This window comes from Sciurus carolinensis, chromosome 16, assembly GCF_902686445.1.
Source record: "Sciurus carolinensis chromosome 16, mSciCar1.2, whole genome shotgun sequence".
Taxonomy (NCBI): Eukaryota; Metazoa; Chordata; class Mammalia; order Rodentia; family Sciuridae; genus Sciurus; species Sciurus carolinensis.
The window spans coordinates 3,282,585-3,302,075 of record NC_062228.1 but is presented as its reverse complement, the minus strand read 5'-3'; the positions used below and the strand labels follow the sequence as shown (position 1 = coordinate 3,302,075).

The 19,491-nt window shown below is 64.5% G+C and overlaps 1 protein-coding gene across 7 annotated transcripts in view; it reads left to right on the top strand.

Moving 5' to 3' along the window:
* Positions 1-2,825: 2,825 nt before the first annotated feature.
* The window catches only part of Gse1 (Gse1 coiled-coil protein), a 312,845-nt gene continuing 296,179 nt past the window's right edge, over positions 2,826-19,491 (top strand). Inside the window, exon 1 of one of the 7 annotated variants that reach the window (XM_047527125.1) lies at positions 2,826-5,225. In XM_047527125.1, the coding sequence (XP_047383081.1) occupies positions 2,922-5,225 (2,304 nt within the window). In that variant the 5' untranslated portion in view covers positions 2,826-2,921. The remainder of the gene's footprint in view (positions 5,226-19,491) is intronic. The other 6 variants (XM_047527121.1, XM_047527119.1, XM_047527124.1 and 3 more) reach the window with 6 other exon arrangements.

The window sequence follows — 19,491 nt, the reverse complement described above, 5'->3', positions numbered from 1 at the left end:
TGTTTAGTTATTCCTGTTTTCCACATGGGGACCTGAGGCTCAGAGAGGTTAAGAAGCAGGCCAAGGCCACACAGCTAGTAAACAGCAAAGTTGGGATGTCAGATGTGTCTGGCTACACCCTGCCCCATGCCAACCCCCACAGGTGACTGACACCACTGTCTGCCTCCTCCTGCTCTGATCTGTGCTGAGGGACCAAAACCACCCAGCCAGACACCTCCCACTGCCCACGCTTGTGCACTTTACCTACACATGCACATGTGCTCACACAACACATGCAGGACACATACTTGCACATGCACCTGCATGTGTGTGTACACAAGCACAGGCGCATATGTGCCCGAGCATATGGGCCCGAGTGTGTGCACAGCATGTGTGCGTGCCACACACTAACACAGCGCATTCTAACGCAGGCACACGCGTGGCACGTACTTAGGAAGCTCTTCTGGAGGGTTCTAGCTTAAGCAAAGAGCCCCACCTCCTGCTTTTTGTCCGGTTGGCCCCATGGCCCTCCTCAGGCTCTGGGCATGACATGGTCAGAGTGGCCCCCTGGCCCTGGAGTGCAGATATGCAGCAGAACCTCCTCACTACTGGGTCGAGCCAGGTGGGGCAAGACACGCACACGGACACCTGTGGTCCCCCAGCCCCTGGGCCTGCAGCATCATCCTCTACCTCATTTGATCTACACAGAGAAATTCCATGAGGTAGGAATCGCAAGCCCATTGCACAGAGCAGGACACTGAGGAATAGTGAGCTAGGAGGGTCTGCCCGGGGTCGCACAGCTGGCCCATGATTAAACAGGATGGAACCAGGGGTGTGGGCCCCAAGCCCAGAGCAGCCTGAATACACAGTGAGCAAGACAGACCAGGTCCCGTCCTCAGGAGGGAGCAGACAGGCACCAAGGCAGAAAGCCAAACGCACTCGACGGCAACCTCCTAGGCCAGGACCCGAGACTGAGCCTGGCAGAGGACCTGTCTGGGGAGAGGACGGGGAGGCCTCGCGATGTCACTGCCCCGAGGCCAGAGAGCCCTGGGGGAGCACCAGGAGCCTGTCCAGTGGCAGCCCTGGGTTTCCAGGGCCAGCCCTGCTTCCCCACAACCTTTCCATCTGCGTGGGACCCGACAGCCCCTTTAACCAGGGCGCAATTAAACAGACGATACCTTTAAAGTTCTCCTAATCAGGCCTCTCAGGGTATTAAAAGTGCCCCGAGCCAGGAAGCCCCCCTGCACCACATTCCTTCCCCACAGCTGCTGAGCCAGCATTTTCCTGGGCCGGCTTAGGGCCCAGAGCCTCCATCGCATCTCAGGCCATGAAGGTCTTCCTGTGGCTCCCTGGGCTGTGAGCCCTGGAGTATCCACCAGGGATTCCCGGGAGGTGGCCCTTCTTCCACTTATTTATAATGCATAGGCCCCTTGGTGCCAAGAGGAAGCCCAGTGTTACTTACGTGTCAGCACCCCAGAGGATGGACGGGCTCACCCGGCACCTCTGTCCCCAGACGACTCTGGGCTCCAGCTGGCAGGTCAGGACAGTTGTAAACTGCTAGGAAATCAGAGCCATTAGACAGGCAGGAGGACTTTCATTTGTCAGATGGGAAATGTGAGGTCCAGAGAGGCCCTGCTTTGCAGGGGCCTCCCAGCCTGATCCAGAGCCTCAAGGAGGAGGGGAGGGAGTGAGTCCTGTGTTCACTGCTGTGGAGTTTCCATCAGCAGCCAGGTGACATGCCTGCGACTGCAGGGTCCAAGCCAGGGTGGGAACAGTGACCTGGAGACTGACTGCCCCAGTCTGCATCCCACGCAGTCTCTTCCCAGGAGTAACTCGGCACACCCAACGTCTCTTCTTTCCCACCTGGAAGATGGGGCTGCTCAGGCAGGCGATGCGGCTAGTGGGGGTATGGACCTTCAGGGAGTGCTTAAGTAGTGCCACTGCGCCAGGGCTCCCTGTGCTAAGTACAGGGGTGCAGGGACGCTCTGCTGCAGCTCCAGGTTAACAAGAGGAAAGGGCCCAGAGAGGTGGAGTCACTTGTCCTGGGACACCCTTTCCATCTCTGCTGATGACCAGGTGGCCTCTGGCCAGCAGTGCAGAGGGGAGGGGAGGGGAGGGGAGGGGAGGGGAGGGGAGGGGAGGGGAGGGGCTGGCGGAGGACTCTTCCCGGGATGATGGGTTCCAGGAGACAGGGGACCACTCCTCTTCCCTGTCTCCAAAATTAGGGCACTGGGCCCTGAAAGGTGCCCCCAACCCGGGGAAGCTCAGGACTCCATGCGGCTCCCGTTAGAACCGGGAGGGGTCCGGACCGCCCGCAGCTCCCCGGTTGCAGATGCCCCCCCGCCCCCAGCTGCCCTTCTTCCGAGGCTCCGCGGCGTCCTTACCTGGCTCCTCCCGCGTCCTGCTTGACCTTTCCTTAAAGACCAGCTTCAGCCGCTGATGGTTTTGGCGGGTCCCCGAGGAGACCCTTCAGACGGCTGGAGCCGCGCGCCGGAGAGAGCCCCTAATTGGGGCGATGAATCATCGCGCGCGCTCGGGTCGGACACAAAATAGATAGAGGAGCCCGCGAGCCATTGTGCGCAGTCCGGGGCGCGGGGGAGGGGCGGGCGGGGAGGAGCGCGCAGGGATTCCCCCGCCCTCCGCCGCGCCGCCCCGCCTCCTCCCCAATTAAATGACCCAACGCTTTGGCAGGCGCCGGAGCTCGCACATGCGGCCGCCGCTCCAGCCGCCCGGGGCCCGCCGCCGCCAGCGCCGCCGCCGCGTTCCGGGCGCGCTCGCCGGCGCCGCCTGGGACCGCGCCGCCGCCGGGGGCTCGGCAGGCCCGGGGGGCGGCGCAGCGAGCCGCCCCGCGCCGCGGCCCGCGCCGGCCGCCCGCCGCCAAACTTTGCGGCGCGCACACATGCTCCAAGTTGGGCGCGGCGGCGGGCGCTAGGCGGGCGGCCATGAGCGGGCGGCCGGCGCCGCTCTCCCGCAAGCAGCGGCTCATGGCAGCCGTGGGCGAGCGGGCGGCGGGCGGCGGCGCGGCGCTCTCCTGCTTCATCTGCGGCGGCGGCATCGGGCGCGGCAAGGAGCTGAAGCTGCAGGTGAAGGAGCCGGCGGCGGCGGGCGCGGGGGCCCCGGCGCAGCCCTTCTTCCCGTTCCTGCAGCAGCAGGAGCCGGCGCCCGGCGCGCGCGAGCTGTCGCCGGCCGACGGCTGCGTGCTGGTGTGCGCCGTGTGCCGCTGCTTCCTGGGCGAGCAGTGGGCCGCCTTCGAGCGCGCGCGCACGCCGGTGGACAAGCGCATGTACTGGCTCAAGCGGCCCCACCAGTGCGACGCGGGCGCCGGAGGGCGCCGCGGGGGCGCCGGGGCCCCCCGCGAGTGGAACGTCGCCTATGCGCTGGGCAGCGCCGCCGGGGACGAGGACGACGACGGCGGCGGCCCGGGGCCCCGCGCGGCCGCCGAGGACACTCGAGACTCCGAGCTGTCGGAGCTGTCGGACACCGACCCCCTGTCGGAGCCCGACCCGGCCGCGCGCGACGCCAGCAGCCCTCTGCAGGACGCGCCGCCTGCTCCGCGGGCCATGCTGGGACCCGGGCCCCGCGGGGGCCGCTGCCAGGAGTGGAGGCCGGCGCCGGGACCCCCTCCGGGACAGGGCGTAGAGCCCCTGGCGCAGGGCGATGTGGAGGAGGGGGTCTCCTCGAAGCTCCACGCTGACGTGGAGCCCAAGACTGGAGTCAGGCGCCGGCGAAAGGGCGTTGGAAGGCACTGGGTTCCCGAGCCCCGGGCCAGCGTCCTGAGGGGCATTCAAGACCTTTGGCAAAGCCCTCCGGGCCAGGCAGCCCCTACAGATGGCATGAAAGAAACTCACTCTGTCAAGGCCACCAAGCCCCAGGAGAGCAGGGCCCCTGGGGACTCTCTCCGGGGTTACTGCACATCTGAGGACAGTGACATCAACATCACCAGTGAAGAAGAGGAACACAAGGAGCAGCCGGTCCCGGACCCCTGTGGCCCCAGAGAGAAGGGCAGCGGTGGTGGTGTCCCTCGGACTCTCCCGGAGAGCCAGGCTGTGCCACCAGAGGGCCTGTGCTGCTACGTCTGCGGGTCAGTTCTGTCCCCCGCCTCCCAGCACCAGGTCCACGTGCAGAAGCAGGAGAAGCTGGCCCAGGCGCCCTTCTTCCCCTTCCTCTGGCTGCACAGCCCGCCCCCAGGGGCGCAGCCCATCAGCGAGGCGGGCAGCACCCTGGTCTGCTCCTGTTGCTTCTCCTCCCTCATGCAGCAGTGGCAGAGCTTCGAGCTGGCCAGCGTGCCCGTCCTGCAGCGACTCTATGTGGTGCCCCTGAACAGCCACGCCCCCGGCATGGCCTCCAAGGGCAGGAGGCTCCCCAGGGAGGAGGCCCCCCCCACCAGGACCCTGCAGGAGGCCTGTTACCTCTGCGGGGAGGACTGCACCCAGGATGCCCGGGCAGTGCCCTCCCGGGCCCTCAACGGCAGCGCCAGGAGCACCATGCATTTCCCCTTCCTCAGCCTCCTGCCCTGCCCACCCAATGCCCGGGCCCCCAACAAGCGCTGCGAGGTCCGCAGCTGCCCCAAATGCTTCAGCGTCCTGGAGGACGTCTGGGCCCTGTACCGGGCCTGCCAGAACCAGGAGCTCATCACCTCTGTGCAGGGCTTCCTGGGCAGGTACCACCAGGCCTTCTCCGCCTCCGACCCTGCCCTCTGCGAGCCGCCCGCCTCTGCCCCAGGTACCGCGGCATCCGTCTGCTACATCTGCGGGGCGGAGCTGGGCCCCGGGAAGGAATTCCAGCTCAACGTGAACCCCGCCAGCCGCCTGGGCGAGAAGGAGCCCTTCTTCCCCTTCCTCACTGTCTACCCGCCTGCCCCACGGGCAAGGCCAGCGGACTCCACCGGCCTGGTGGCCGCCTGTGTGCTCTGCTACCACGACCTGCTGGGCCAGTGGCTGCAGCACGAGGCCCGTGGGGCGCACCACGCCGTCAGCGCCTGGGCCCGGCAGTACCAGGTGGAGACCTTCGTGTGCTTCTTCTGCCAGCAGGAGAAGAAACGGCGTCTGGGGCTGCGGTCCGTGCGGGTGGCCCGGCTGCCCCTGTTCCTCTACACCCTGCGAGCCAGCCACAGCCTGCTGGTGGACGACGGGCGGCAGCTGATCATCGGGGCCTGCGTGGAATGTGGGACCCTGGTGTGCGCGGGCCAAGGGCTCACCCGCCAGGGGCCTGGGGGCTGGGGCTCCCCAGTGGCGGCAGTGACGAAGGTAAGTAAGCTGCAGTTCCCTCCCCAACTCGGACCTTTCCTTGAGGCGCACGCAGGCAGGGAGAGGTGTTCTCTGTTCCTCTGAAGAGCCCCTGTGAGGCCTGCCCCAGCGGAGGTGCCCTCCTGGGTTGCTGAGCTAGCTCTTGGTGGTCACCTTGGCTTGGTGGACCTTGAAGGCCTGGGGCGGTCAGGAGCGGGGCTCAGGAGTGGCCTAGAAGAATAGGGCACTGCTGGCAACTGCAGGCGAGGGCTGGACCTGGGTGTGTTTGGAGCGGAATCTGTGGAGCAGAGGAAGTTGGGGCACGTCTGTCCTCCGCCTGATAACACTGGTAATTAGTGCAGCCCTGCGGGTCACGGAGAGGTCTCGTCCTTACTTGGTTTGAATCACAGCAGAGGGAAGTTCCTCTCTGCTCTAGCTCCTGTGTGTCTGGGCTTCGCTTTTCCAGCCAGGTTGACGCTGTTCATTGGAGACTTTCTGGGCTGAATGGCAGATGGCAGTGGATTCCCAGACGCAGGGGCCTGTGGCAGGATTTGGGGGACAGTGCTTTCCCCAGGGGGAAGAGGCCTTCTCTGCCAGCCAGGCAGGAGTCCCCCTGCTCCTAGCTCCTGCCTCTGGCTCCTGCCTCTGGCTCCAGCCTGGCTCAGTGAATCTTGGGTCCTGCTTTGTAAGGACTGGGCCCCGGGTCTGTGCCAGCCACCATCCTGGCCATGGGCTGTGGGTCTTCACTCCACCAGAGAGAGTTAGACTGGCATGTTTTGGTCAAAGGTCTGTAGCAGTGACCTCTGGCCCCGGGCTGGCCCAGCACTTGGGAGGGTGAGGGCGTCCCTGCCCCGTCAGGAGGGGTGGCTCTGTGGAAGTGTCCTGTTCTGCCTCCTGGCCTGTGCTGCATGTGGGATGCCCGGCACGTGCACACGCATGGGCACTGCGTCCGTGAGGTGGACCCCATGGGGAAGCCCATGCCTGGCTGCGCCCTGACTCCTCCTCGGCCCATGTCGGCTTTGGATCCAGGCTCTTGTGCTTTGGCACAGCCCCTGCTTCAGCGGGGCCAGCACATCACCCCCGTGGATGCTGAGCCTCGCGGTCACCCGGGGGGCAGTCCAGCTCCCACTACTGCTGGGAGTCGGCAGAGCCGCGGATCCCAGAGGGGTGGCGCTGGGAGGAGAGCCTGGGCCGGGGCAGCACAGGCCCTGGGCCCAGCCCCGCGCCTCTCGAGGGACGGAGCCGCCTGCAGCGAGGTTCTTGTCCCGGGGGTGCGTCAGTCTTCCTGCCTGGGAGGTGGAACTGCACCAGGGCTCGTAGGGGCGTGGTGGGATGGGTGTAGACGACAGTTACGTGCCCGGGTCCAGGACTCGCCATGCCCCGCGTGTGGGTGACTCTCGGATGCTGGGGTGGGTGCTGTGGCGTGGAGGCGCACAGGCTCTGCAGGCCCCTGGGTGGCCTGTTGATTCTCTCCGCACAGGAGTCTGTGGGATGGACTGTGGGCCTGAGTGACGGGGACTCGGGGTGACGAGACGCTGCCATCCCCAGGCTGGCGGAGGGAGTTGAGAGCAGCCTGGTCTCCACCCGGAAGGTGGCCCGGCGCCATTCCCAAAGCACATGGTCGTGGCTGCTGTTGCCCAGGCCCAGGAGCCTTGGTGTTCCCGTTGCATGCATGAGTCAGTCGAGGCCTGGTGCCCTTGGTGATGACCCTGTGGCCCCGGACCTGTCAGATGGCCTGGAGGAGGGGCCTAGCCGGGCCTGGGCGGGGCTTGCTGGGGCAGGGGGAGTGTGCAGCAAGTGGGAGGCCGGGAAGAGACTGCAGTCAGCCGAGGAGGGGAGCAGGGTGGGGACTCGGCCTCTGACCGGGCAGAGGCCCAGCAGCAGTGAAGCAAGGATGAAAGAAAGCCCACCTGGCCATGGGGGCCATGGTCCTGGTGGCAGCTGGGGTCCAGCTGCGGGAGGGGGCAGCACGTGGGCCTCAGGCCGCTCCACTCCCAGGGAGCCTTGGCCTGAGCGCGTGGGATCTGGAGGCGCAGCCTCTGCCTTCCGCCCTCCCTCCTCCCTCCTCCCTCCTCCCTCCTCGCCATTCACTCAGCGAGTCCTGTGGCGCCTGCTCTGAGCCGGAGCTGTTCCAGATGCTGGGACCTGGTGCCCAGCACAGAGCCCGCGGCGATGGCGGGCGGGGGGGCACAGGACAGCACTGTCGGCACCAGGTGGCCTGGGGGGCGAGGGGGGCTCGGCACCGCGGTCAGGACGGGCAGGCCGTGCCGCCCGGCAGAGGAGGGCTGTCCCTGGGCCTCGGACGTCACGCGGGGCCGAGTCTCACAGTCATGCTCCTGTTCCTTCCTGGGTGTGGTTGCAGAGCTGGGGTGAGAGGAGCAGGGTGTTGGGGGAGCCTGGGGAGCCAGCGGGACACAGCGCGTTCTGGAACCCGGTCGTGGGCCCTCCCAGCACTCCTGAGCTGTGCCCCGGGGAGGGCTCACTTGTCAGTCATTCAGCCGTCAAACAACCAAAGGAAACGTTAAGAAAAGAAAAGAAAGAGAAGGAAGGAGTTGTCCCTGGGTAGGTGTGTGTGGCCCTCCGCTCCAGCTGGACTCGGTCCCTGGAGGGCACTGTGCTTCCTGTGTGGGCGGGCAGTGCCCAGGCTGGGCAGGGGAGGGCTGCAGCCTTCCCTCTCTGGGCCTGGCCCCTCTACTTAAGGAAAGATTCCCAGCACCCAGAGGCTCCCTGGAGCCACGGAAAGACCCAGGTTTGCCTGGAGACAGACCTGACTTGCATCTTCACGGAGCAGGTTGTTTGACCTTGGACAAGACTCTCGGCCGAGAAGTGGGGTACTCCTTCCTCTGGCAGGTTCATGGTGGGAGCCAGGCGAGGCAGGCTGGCGTGGGTGCTGGCCTTGTAGTGGATGTGTCCTGCTGCCATCCACAGCTCTGCCTGGGCACCCTGCCCCTGCCTTGGTTGTGACTGGGAACCCTTGTCCCTCCCTTTGAGCTAGAGACAGCACTGCCAGGCTGCTGGATGGCATTTGGGGACATATTAATGTAGACCCTGCTCCCCAGGCTCCAGCCTGTGCTGGGCTCCCCGTAACCACACGTACAGCATCCTTGCAACAGCGCTGTGGAGATTGGGGCCACTGTCCACATATAGACCGTAAGGTTCAGAGAGGCTAAGGAACTTGCTCGTGATCACTCAGCTAGTAATGGGTAATGGCAGGTCCAGGATTTGGGCCCAGGAGTCTGGCTTTGGAATCTGGACTCTACCCTGTCCTGCCTTCCTGTGCCCTCGGGGGCTCCATCTGTGAAGGTGGACATGCCTGGAGGGGCCCTGTGTGGACCCCCTCCCCAGCCCCTCACATCTGTGCCTGCGGGGTGGTAATGGTGCCCTCTGCCTTCACACCTGCCTCCCTGACATTTCCAGGTGCTGCCATCTTGGCCAGGACCTGGCGGAGGCTGGCTCCCGGCAATGATGGGCTTGCCCTGGACGGACCTGCTCTCCTGGCGAGCCAGGTGACCAGCAGGCTGCCCTGCGCTCCTGCCAGGCTCGGCCAGGCGCACTCTGCTTCACAGAGCGTGCAGCTGTTTACCTCACTGCACTGGCCGAGCCCTGGGGTGGCCTTCCGGCCCAGAACAGGTGTGGCCACCATGGACGCCTCTTCGCGTAGCCCCTGAGGTCTGCAGCGTGCTCTGTCCTGGCGCCTGTAGCCGTGGGCACATGCTTCCCTGCTCCTGGCTCTTCAGGGAGGCCCTGGTGGCTCCTCCCACCAGGACCAGCTCCTGGGAGCCCTGGCCAGGACCCTTTGGAGGGGGGGCCTTCTGGAAGGTGCCAGAGGAGGCAGTTGGCTGGGGCCGGCGCTGACACCCTCCTCGGCAGCAGCTGGGCAGTGCTAGGCTCCGGGCCCTTCTCGAGCGCGGACGCCTCCTGCAGGGGAGGTCTGCTTTCCTTGGCAGATTGGAAGCCATCTGCTCAGAGGAGGGAACTTTGCAGAATGTCCCATCCTGTCCTAGAGGACTGGAGGAAACGGGAAGGCAAGAGCTTCCCTGGACGTGGGCAGGGCTGGGGCGGGGCCACAGTCTGCAGAGCTTCCGGGCCCCCCTCTGCTTAGATCTCTGGGGGTCTCACTCCTGGTGAGGGGAACTCTGCTGTGGGAGTCTTGGAGTGTTTATTGCCGTGGGCACGTTTTCTTGACTGGGGAAGATCCCACGCCCAGAATTCAGGTCCTCCTTCTGCCTTGGGTTCACGTCTTGATGGGGAGAGTGTAGCGAGAGATGATTCTGTCTTCAAGAAAGAACATTCCAGAACTTGCCTTCTGTTTCCCCGTTGCCTTGAGTAGGACCTTCCAGACCTTCTAGGGGCAGGTGTGGAAGGAGCCCTCCTCTCCGGGTGCCCTTCCTCTCGCTTCCCAGTCTTTGAACACAGGACTGGTCTCCAGGGGCCACAGGTGGTTTGCACTCTGCACCTGACGTCAGGCCGGCGAGGTGCGTTAAGTGGGACTCCGAGGCTGTGTCTGGACAGTATCTTGTGACGTGCTGGCAGCCTCTGAGAGGTAGACAAGGGACATGCCTTCCACTTGGGGTCTAGTTTTAAGCTCAGGACCTGAGGCCAGACCGCAGGACACCATGAGCTTCTGCCCGTGGAGGGTAACAGGGCGTGTCGGGAAGGACCTCGGAGACCGTCCTCTTCCGACGCTGCCCCCTGACCTCTTGCTGCTTCTGCTGGCTGACCTTTCAGGAACACAAGCTGATTAGATGTGTGTGCTGATAGACGTGCTGGTGTCCTGAGGCAGGGTCACAGCTGCAGCCCCGTGGCCTGTCCCCATCAGGGCCTGCCCCCGTCCGTGGCTGCCCTGGACACAGGGGAGCACCTGGTGCCCAGGGCGGGTGGGGCTGAGAGCCGCGGGAGCACGGGTGTGTTCAGGGAGGCTGCCCAGGCCGTGGCCCAGTCCTGAGCTGCGGGGGCCCAGGGGCTCCCGCGGGCTGTCCTCCCGTTCAGGGCAGGAGCCCAGGGCTGTGTGGGGCGTGATCTGCTTGGAGTGGAAGCAGGGACGGCCTGGGCAGCCCCAGGTCCATGGGGTCCTTGGGTGGGCACCTCAGTCCACGTGAATTTAAGACAAGTGACCGGCCCTGCCCTGCCGAGTCCTGTCCTCAGGTGGTCCTGGCGCCGTGTTTTTAAGCTTCTAGAAAGCTCCGGGGCAGGGGCCCAGGGTGGGATGGTGGGACCGGGAGGCGGGCCGGGCGTGTCAGGCAGGGCCTGTAGGCTGGGCAGGAGGTGGACCTGAGCAAACATTGTCTAAGTAGAGACGTGATCCAAATCCCGTCAGATCTGTCTCTTGAAATCGCAGCTTAGTAGACCCCGTCAACCAAGTGGGTGACCATCACAGCTATTTCCAGAACGTTCCTGTCACCCCCGCAGGACACCTGGTGCCCATTAGCAGCCTCTTCCCCACCCCGGCAGCCACCAGTCTGTCCCCCAACCCTGGACCTGCCTGTCCTAGGCATTCCCAAGTGGCTTGGGTGGTGGGGCCAGCTGCTGTCCTTGGTCATCAGGCAGCGGCTGCCCAGGCTGTGGCCCGCCCGTGGTCCTCTGGTGGCCGAGTGCCGGACCATCACACACATGTGCCACACATGCTTATCTGTCCTCCCTCATGGACACAGGTTTCTCCCTCAGGCTGTGCTGAGTCTTGCCACTGTGGACACTGGTCTCCCCTGGGGATGCTTCCGGGGCGGTTGCCGGTCTAGGGTGCTCTGGGTCACCCACTGGTGACCCTCCTGTCGGTGCTGCCAGCAGGCTGCGGTGGCACAGGACTGAGCTGGGGAGTGTGGAGCTTGGAGCTCTGCTCGCCCTGGCTGACCGCAGGTTGCCTGCTGCTCCCAGTGTCCAGCACTGGCCCTGGGTCTGAGGACGGCCAGGGCTCCTGTCCCTGGCAGGAGGGGAGCTGGATTCAGAATGCAGGTGGCATGGCCCAGCTCTTGGGGCTTGTGACTTGTCCCAGCTCAGTCCTAGGTGTTGGGAACCTGGAATCTGGACTCAGTGCTCAGTGGACTGGGCAGGACCCTCCACCCGGCCTCGGTTCTCTGCTCTGTAAAACGGAAGGTGAGCCACATCCCCAGCCGAGCCCTTGGCTCCTGTCGGCGTTCAGGGCTGACCACACATCCTCCTGACCTGTCGGGGGTGGGCTGTGAGGAGAGGGCCTAGTGTCACTCTGGGCTCCTGGGTCCTGCCCAGGGCTGGCTGCCTTGGCCACTCCTTCAGGTCCCTGCTGCAGCCTGTCTGTCGCAGGGCCCTGCTCCTTGCTGCCCGTTGGCTTGGTCTCCTTCAGGGTACGGCAGCCTCATTTCCAAGCAGGAAGGTCTGGTCTGGGGTGTGGCCTGAGCTGGCCCGGGGCCCAGGGCAGGCGTCTCTCGGGACACTGTGCGCCCGCTGGCTGAGGGCCGAGTGAGGGTGAGGATGTGGTCCAAGGCAAGGGTGACCCTCAGGTCGGAGTCCGCCGAGGCCACGTCTGCACAGCAGCAGCCATGGCCGCGCTCTCAGAGGGCTGTCTCCCGCAGGTGCCTCCTGCTCCATCCCCTCCAGGTCCCAGCCAGGCAAGGGGGGTGCTGACAGGCCAGCTCCGTGGTGTCCAGGTGTCCAGGGCTCCAGGCTCTCTGGGCCCTCTGGGGCCTGACGGGATCCCTCGTGATTCTGGCTGCGGCTGCTCCAAGGCCATAATCAGGCCAGCAGAGTGCAGCGTCAGCAGCAGCCGACAGCGAGTGGCCCAGGGCCCTGGGTGGCAGGAGGGCAGGGGCAGGACTGGGCCCACTCTATCCGCGCTTGCTGGCCGAGAGCCCTGCTGCTCTGGAGAGAACAGGGCCTCCCACACTGGCCTCCCTGTGCCCCCCAGAGACTGCCTGGCAACCTGCGAAGGGGCAGCGTAAGCACTTGGGCACCTGTGAGCTAGACGGGGTCGCTGAGACCCGTGGCGTGGTGTGGATGCTCTGGAGGCAGGTGGGCTGTGTGACATCAGCCAGCACCTCCCTCCTGGTGACCTGCACCGGTGACGGTGCCCCGTGGGCCTCGGGCTCCTCACAGGGAGTCCCAGGACCTGCTCCACAGGGCTGGGTGACAAGGAGCTGGTGAAGCCACGTGCCAGGGTCCTGGCAAGGGGCCAAGACTCAAGAAACGGTGGCTGTGGTCACTGGGGGCACAGGGGAGGGGCCGAGGCCCCGCTTAGCGGCCTGGGAGTGTGGTGCCCGCTGCCTCAGTGCCCCACCCTGGCACCTGACGTCCAGCAGCCTCGCCCCGCTTCCTGGGTCCCCTCACGGGAGCCTTGGAAGCCCATCTGGGTGAAGGGGTGTTGGGACTTGTGGACTGCCCGAGACCCTGGGCCCGAGAGACGCTGCAGGAGACCTGGGCACTAGCCGGTGGGCCCGCGTCCGTCCGTCTGTCTGCTGGAGTGGCTGAGTGTGTCCCGGGCCTGGTACAGCAGCGTGCTCCCCCAGGCTGGCCACAGTTACCTTTGCCACTTACTGTGGTCCTCGGTCCCCGCGGCTGTGACACAGACCGCAGAAGCACAGGTCCGGACCCTCTTAGTGGAAGGAGAGGAACCAGGGGTGGCTGCCTTTTGGGTCTGACCACAGGGAAGAGGGACACTCCGGGGTCAGGAGTGAGGGTCAGCCAGGTGCAGCAGGGATCCAGCCCCCAGGAAACTGGCCTGAGTTCAAGGCCAGCCTTTACAACTTGGCGAGAGCCTTCTCAAAATTTAAAAGAAATAGATGAGAGAGGGAAGGGAGCGCGCCAAGCCCGTCACCCTCACCCCTGCCCGCCACCTGCACGCACGCCCCTCAACACGCAGACTCGGGGCACAGCCTGCTTCTGATGTGCGTTTTTCTGGGGAGAAAATCAGTAGCTTCTGTCAGACTCACGAAGTGGTTACACGACCCCCAAACGGTGAGGAGCCGCGGTCACAGGCCCACTGCCCTGCACCCGCGCACGCCTCGGCCGAGGGCTCTTCCGGGACCTGCAGCGTGCGCCTGCTTTCCTGCCCCGAAGCTCCTCTGCTGACCGCGGCCCGCCCAAGCCCCTCTCCGTGCTGCGGGTGCAGCGAGGATGGCAGGGGATCCCCGGTATGGTGGCCGTGCACCTCCGTCGTCTGGAGGCTCCCGTGGTTAGGCCCACTCCCCAGCTGGGCCGCGCGTGCTGAGACCGAGTCGGCGCCCTTGGGTGCCCTGGATTCCCTTCATGTGCTGTGAGCCAACCGCCACCAGCTCTGGGAGCCGGATTCCTGAAGAGCAGTGCCGTTGGCAGAGCCACAGCTGGCAAAGCAGGTCTCCAGGAAAGTGGGCGGTGAGGGGGCACAGCAAAATGGCATCCAGCGTGCGTCTAGAAGTCTCTGCGTGAGACACGGCTATCCAGCGGCCAGCTTCACCCCGCTTAGGAGCTGCTCCGGCCGCTCGCCTTCTCCTGAAGCAGGTGGCAGACGGGACCATCATCCTGAGGCCCGAGGGAGAATTCTCCGTGGGCTGTGTTGCTCCTCGAGTCGCTTTCGGTAGCTTCCGCTTTGCAGAGGGCCCCTGCCTCTTGTCTCGGCCGTCGGGGTCTGTGGGGTCAGTGGTGGTGCCCCTCTTGCTCCTGACACTCACAACAGGCTCTTCTCTCCTGTTCCATCAGTCTAGCTAGAGGGCTGTCGATTATGTTATGTTGATCTCTCCAAGTTCATATTCTCTCTATCTCTCTGTCTATCTATCTCTCTGTCTATCTATCTCTCTCTCTGTCTCTCTGTCTATCTCTCTATCTCTCTGTCTGTCTATCTGTCTATCTGTCTGTCTTGCGGTGCTGGGAACTGAACCCAGGGCTTTGTGCTTGACAGGCAGGCACTCTATGAACTGAGCTACATCCCCAGCCCAGAGTTTATATTTTAGAAATTGTGCCTCTGTAACGTTTTCGAGCCGGCCTTTCGGGTTCTAAGAGCATCTCTTCCATTTCCACCCTTTCTTGCTCTGACTTTGCAAGTCCAGGGATGTTTGTGGACGCCGAGGCCCTTTCGGAGTTGTCCACGCCTAAGGGTGCGCTTTCCGAGGCTGACCTTCCCGCCCGAGAGCCCGTGGTGGTTAGCGGGCTCTCTCTCTGCCAGGCGGCCTGACTGGTGTCCATTGGGCTGTGTCCTTTTGCTTCAGGGGACGTTTTTAAAAGTTGTTCTCTTACCGTTTTCTTCCATGTCTGTTGGTGCCTTACAACTGTACATAATGGCGGATTTGTTCCATGTTTGTGCGTGCACACAGTATGACAATATGGTTGGCCAGTTATCACTCCCCAGTGTTTCCCCTTTCCCGCTCACTGAGGGGATTTTTCAAACCTTGGCTAATAACTAAGAAAGAGATTGTGTGTGTGTGTGTGTGTGTGTGTGTGTGTGTGTTTGGTACAGGGGTGCTTAACCACTGAGCCACATCCCCAGCCCTTTCCTGTGTTTTTTAGAGAGACAGGGCTGCCTAAGTTGCTGAGGCTGGCTTTGAACTATATCCTCCTGCTTCAGCCTCTTGAGCCATGGGGTTTATTGGCGTGCACCACCTGGCAGACTCCAGTATTTTTAATGCAAAAAAAAAAGTGACATTATCTCAGACCTCAGACTGCGAAGGGCTGCTGGCCCTCGGGTGTCAGTGGCCGCGTCGTCGGGAACACCCACTCTCGGCGACGCTCGTTTTACTTCTCATTCTACGGAGCTGAGAGTTCTGCTCTGGAGTCTGAGAGTCCTTCACCCATGGCTTCGCATGCCCTCGTTGCTTTGTCTTTGCTCATGACAAAACTGAGTCTCTAGAGTCACAGAGTGGACTCTCCTTGAAGAAGTCGACCCGCTTTCCCTCATCAGCTGGACTGCAGGGCCCAGGGAGGGCAGCACAGAGCTCCGGCCCTCCCGGCCCTGCAGTGGCCCAGACAGAAGTTGAGCTACCCCCTGTCGCATCTCCCTGACGTGGGGACATGGACTGGTGCCGGTCAGGTGGGCTGAGGCTGGGTTTGAACTTGCAGTCCTCCTGCCTCAGCCTCCCAAGGCAGTGGGGTGGCTGGGCGTGGCGGAGGGAGACCTGAGGGCAGGCGCAGGTTGGAGTGGTTTCCTGAAGTTTCCGCGTTCCTGCCGAAAACCTGCGGCACTCAGGGTGACCCTGCTGCCTGTCCTGTGTGCTGGCCATTTTCACCCAGGACACTGTGACCATCCACCCAGGGAGGAGGGCTGTGCGCCCTGGGCCAGGATGTGTGGGCTGGGCTCGGGCCCCACCTGGGCTCACGGCGCGCCCTCAGGTCACTTGTCCACCACGGGTGCTGCCGCTACCTGAGCAGAGAGTGGAATGACCGCAAAGGCCTGTCGTAAGGTGGACAGGAGAGCATGTCAGCCACGTCCTGTCCCCGCACTGCTCAGCCTTCCTCGTTCCTTGGTGTGAAGAAGCTCCACCGGCCTTGCCGTGGCTCTGCCCGCTGCTGGGCACCGAGGTTGCTCCTGGTTTCACAGACGTGGACGCTCTGCAGTAGCCTTCTTGGACCTCGCTGCCCTCTGCCACCCGCCCCGTGACCTGTGCCCCACCCGGGCCTGTCCCTCTACCCTGGGATCTCAGGGCCTCCTGGCCTCCATGCCAGCCTGCCGCAGGTGACCAGAGGGGTGTGAGACTGAGAGGGGACATTCCTCGGTGCTCAGGGGGCTTCCTTGGGCCAGCCCCAGGAGGGACTCAGGCAGGGGACAGATCCGGGAGAAGGGGTGGCCATGCAGCTGGGCCTTGACTGGAAAGGCTGTGGGGGGGAGCTGCCTAAGCTGCCCTGGCCTCTGCTCCTGGCATCTGCTAATGCCCACAGGGCTCTGTCGCTCCCCGGGAGCCCCTGGGCACTAAGCTGGCAGCCCAGCCTCTGGGGTTAACGCCTCCCCAGGGGAATGAGGACAGGCGTCACCGCCTGCTGGTGCCTCCAGGCCCCTCCTTGTGGCCCTGCGGGTTCTGCATGACCTGGCTCCGTCCCCAGCGCCACACCCGCTCAGCAGCGGCTTGGTGGCCGGCCTTGGGAGGGCGCTGTGGAGCCTCCGCCTCGCCGTCCACATGAGCCGCATCCTGAACCTCTCGTCACCATGGGCACCGTGTCCCCGCTTAGGAACTGTGGGACCCTGCTGCCCTTCCTGTCAGCGGTCACTGGCGGCTCTGCCGCAGCACCCAGCCAAAGTCCCGGCCGGGCCAGCGTCCCCGAGGGCTGGGCCCTGCTCGCCACTGAGGAAACCCAGCTCGGAGGAGTCGGCGGCCGGCCCGACGTCTCAGCCAGAGGCTGCTCGCTGCTCCAGGGTCCTCTCCTGTGGGTCTGTGTGTGGCACTGGCCACCGAGGCCTTTTTCCAAGAGGTAGAAGTACAGAGGACACTTGGCGCCCAAGCCGTCTCAGGGTTCAGGTGGCCAGGGAAGCAGCCGGGCGTTCGGCGGTGTTTGGGCAGTGGTGCCTCATGGAGCGTGGAGGTGACCTTGGACACTTAGGCCAGAGCGTGTACAGGGAGCGTGCTAGACTGGGTGTCGGGGTGGCCTTGTGACCTGCACAGGTGTGTCTGGGGAACAGGAGCCTGGGGCGCACGGGGAGCGTGCATGGACCTGGAGAAGCGTCGTGCTCTGCGGCCTTGGGGGCGGCCGCTGGGTCCTTCTGAGGGGATGCTGGGGTTGGATGGACAGGCTGTGGAGAAGGCTGCTTGTGTGAGCCTGGGCCGCCCAGCCTGGAGCCACTGAGCAGAGGGCGTGAAGCTGGGGGCAGGGCAGCTGCCCACCTGCCCTCGGTGCAGCCATGTCCTCTGCACGGTTTGGACGGGGCGGGCGACACACGGCCGAGGCGCTGTGTTGTGCTGGCGGGATTTCAGGTGATTTATGATTTTTAATATTAGATTTTTTGAAACCCACAGAGCACCTTGAGCTCCATTCACTGGACCAATAAAAAGCCATTGTGTGCTTGGCTGGGGGTGGGGCGCAAAGTCACAGAGGGGTTTAGAGAGGGGCTTTTCTGAGCAGCAGTGGTGGGCGAGTGGGAACAGGGGCCACCAGCTTGCTGGGGAGGGAGGGAGGAACTGGAAGCAGCCTCGCCTTTCCCGATGCCCTAAGACCGAGAGAGGCCCAGTCGCTTGCCCGGGGTCACACAGCTGACAGACTGCAGAGCAGCTCTCTGGAACGTTGCTGGACACAAGTCTCAGTCTCTCCTCACTTGCCTCGGGTCTCTCCAGCGTGTGAGGCACTTGCCACTGGCGCACCCTGCAGGAGCCCGGAGTCGGTGTGTGGGGTGGGTGTGCGCCGGGCACCCTCCTGGTAACAGGGTCAGCCCTCGGGCTCCTGCAGGAGGGGCTCGGGCTGCTCCGGGGCTTGGTGCTGCTGCCACGGCCCGCGCAGCTTGGGAAGGAGAGCGCTGCCCAGCTCAGCTGCCCGTCCCGTTGCTTGGCCCACTGTCCCTGGGGGCAGCTCCCCTGGGTCCAGACCCGGTCTTCACACAGCTCCGGGGGCCTGGGCAGCCGGGCGTCAGACGCGGGATATTCCACGCAGGACGCAAATACTCACATCTGGCGAGAGGAAGCCAGGCTCAGTGGCCTCCGGGCGGGACAGGCGCTGCCGCCAAGGGAGTCTGGAGACTCTTGGCCTCCAGAACTTGGGGCGTGGGCAGCGAGGAAAGGACCAGGACGTATCCATGTGACGCCTCCGGGGAGCCGTGGACTGCTGCCCGCTAAGTCAGTGACCCGGGCTTAGGTGGCCCGGAGAGCAGGCCCCAGCCTCTGGGTTTCTGTTTGTTCGGGTTGGAGCAACCTGGGGAGGGGCCTGCACTGGTTTTGTAAATATTGGACTCCAGGGAGAGGACAGGTGGGAGGAGAAAGAAAAAGAGAAAGGGACCTCCTGGTGGTGCTGGGCCCGGCCTCCCTGTGACCCGGGCCCGGGGCGTGTCCCGCCAGGAGCCCAGGCTCCTCACTAGCGCGGGCCCTGGATGGCATAGTGTGACCCCGATCTGCTTGCTCCTGGCTGCTGGCGCCAGCCTGCAGCTTCTGCACCAGGCCCCGGCACAGGGAGGGAGTCTGGGCTGTGTGTCGGCCACGCGTCGAGGCGAGGGGGGGCCTGAGGGTCCGCACGGCCTCGTGCAGAGGCTGAACGCACCTTTTATTAAGATCAGCAGGAGCCGTTTTTAGCTGTGTTTGAAGGTCACCCTGGCTTGGGTTTCTCCTGAAGATGCCAGGAGACGGCTCTGGGTTGTGGGTAGCGGACGCCAGCCACATGGGGTGGGCACAGCGTGGCCAGTCCTGTGGAGGCCCTGGTACAGGCCCATCTGGTGACTTTGGCCCGCTGGGTGACTTCTGAGTCTCCTGTGATGGCAGAAGAGGGGTTGCATGATCATTCATTCAGAAATCATTTATTGAGTACCTACTGCATGCCAGGCACAGGGGAGAGAGAGCAAAGTGGGGTGGAGACAGATGGGCAGGTGGTTCTGGGATGTGGGGCAAGAGGTCAGCACTGGGGGCAATTGTGGGAGCCCGGGAAGGCTGGTGACCCTCAGGGCCCTCCCAACTTCCAAACCCCAAATCCTCATCATTGCCTAGGGCCCAAGACCCACGATAAGTGGGCTCCTCACGTTGCAGTCTCGGAAGAGGGAGGTGGGCCAAGGCCACCCCCGCCAGCTCACCTGACAGCTCCCTCCTGGGACGGTGCAGCCCTGTGTCCCCACTCGTCACCCACCACGCATCTCACCCGGCCCCTCTCTTGGGAAGCGGGAAGGTGCCCGGCTCCTGAGGGGTGGCACTCACGGTGCAGGGTCTAGATACAGCCAGGGACAGGCAGGAGGCTCAGTCCCCAAGTGCTCCTTCCACCCCACGGGGACAGGCCCCTCCCCAGGCGGGATGCCCCATGCAGGTGGGAGGAGGGAGGGGCCAGGGACCAGCACCCAGCCCTGGCCTCTGCTCTCACCTGGGGGGTCCCCTGCCATGGAGCAGAAGGGTCCTCAGCTGCCAGACCCCAGGCTCCTGGGGGAGGACCCCACGTGCTCCTGGACATAGCGCAGGAGAGGACGGGCCTCCCTGAGGGGGGTGAGGGGGCTCGCAGGGTGGCAGCCTGTCTCCCGCAGGCTCCTTTGTACCACCTTCCTGGCACCTGCCAGGGTGGAGCAGGTGGGCGTGGAACCCGGTGACAGACAGCTGCGCCCCAGCCGCTGACCTTGCCCAGGAGAGGCAGGCAGTGGGCACGCGAATGGGCAGAGCGTGGACGATCGTGCTGGCGTGGGAGGTTGGTTGACCAGGGTCCTGCCAGGCAGTGAGGCTGGAGGCCTGGGGCTCCCCGTGGC